This window comes from Octopus bimaculoides, chromosome 1, assembly GCF_001194135.2.
Source record: "Octopus bimaculoides isolate UCB-OBI-ISO-001 chromosome 1, ASM119413v2, whole genome shotgun sequence".
Lineage (NCBI taxonomy): Eukaryota > Metazoa > Mollusca > Cephalopoda > Octopoda > Octopodidae > Octopus > Octopus bimaculoides.
In genome coordinates, this window is record NC_068981.1 from 63,831,235 (window position 1) to 63,832,678 (window position 1,444).

General features: G+C 29.6%; 1 protein-coding gene across 3 annotated transcripts in view; it reads left to right on the forward strand.

Moving 5' to 3' along the window:
• The window catches only part of LOC106868241 (T-box transcription factor TBX20), a 105,493-nt gene that overhangs the window by 96,746 nt on the left and 7,303 nt on the right, over positions 1-1,444 (forward strand). For all 3 annotated transcript variants that reach the window (XM_052967193.1, XM_052967202.1, XM_052967204.1), the window contains exon 5: positions 383-459. In XM_052967193.1, coding sequence (XP_052823153.1) covers positions 383-459 — 77 coding nt within the window. The remainder of the gene's footprint in view (positions 1-382; positions 460-1,444) is intronic.

Genomic DNA, 1,444 nt, shown 5'->3' on the forward strand with positions numbered 1-1,444 from the left:
TATATACATATATATATATATATATATATATATATATGTATATATATAATCACCACTCGATTTGACTCTCCTTCGTGATCCTGAGATTAAACAAGTGGAAGTTTACAGGAACTTGCGATCAATAGAATCGACTAAAAACCACCGAAGGAAGTAGTATCTGGCATGGACACACATTGACATAACAAATAGCAGAAAAAGAAGGAAAGGATATTGCCAAAAAAAAAAAAAAAAGTAAGAAAGAAAGAAAGAAAGAAAAGAAAAGAAAAATGCAGAAAAAAAGAACGAAGTTGGCATTTAGATCTAGAACTATCAAGCGTCACAATCGAAACCACAAACGCAGCATAACACAGCATAACTAAGTGATTTTAACATTTCGTTTCAGATAACCAAGTTAAAGATTGATAGCAATCCATTTGCCAAAGGGTTTAGAGACTCCAGTCGTTTGTCTGACTTTGAAAGGTAAATTTCACATTTTCACGCTATTTTCTCTTCATCTCGACTGACATTTATGCATTTCTAAACTAGTGTTTTGTATATATATGTAGCTTAAGTGTGAATATATATATATATATATATATATATATATATATATGTTGTAATTGTGTATGTTTGTATGTATATGTATTTGTGCGGGTGTTCTTGCTTGTGTTCATGTATGTGAGTTTGTATGTGTGGTTTGTATACGTTTGATTCAGCACGCACACTTACATTCATTATATACATAGACATTCGTACACGCACGTTTTCATAAGTATATACATCATATGTGTGCGTAGGTATGAGTATATATATATATATTTCTTTGTTTATTTGTGTGTACATACATGCAAATATGTATATTATATATATATGCATATGCGTGTGTATACACGTGTACACACATATATATATATATATATATATATATATATATATATATATAAGAATGCGCGTATATATACGGCTGAGTTTCACTGCAGGTAATGACATAAAAGTTTTAGTTCAGCATTCTAATTTATCGCTTGAAGAAAATGACAACGACAAGTGAAAATTAGGAACTTCCATCTTTTCTGGTGCAATAACAATGGTTTTAATTTAAATTTGGAATGATCTGCTATATCATGAGACATTTGTCTTCTCCTTCATCAGTTTTGGTTGGTAAAACAATATAAAAGTATTAACAGCACCAGTAACAGAAAGGAAGCAGAATAATGAACACAACGAACAATGCGTAGGGTACATACAAAAATAATTCCATTATACATAATTTTTTCCCCTTTACGAATTATGTCCTTTTATTAGGAACGGTTGAAAAAATTTGAAATGGATACTTGTTAGAAATGAAATCATATTTTTGCTTGTATGTATGTTTGTTTTAGTTTGTCTTCTGTTGTTTAGTAAAAGCGATCATCTCCCTATTTAACGTAGTGAAATGAAAGTTTGTCTTTTTTTTTTTTTTTTTTTT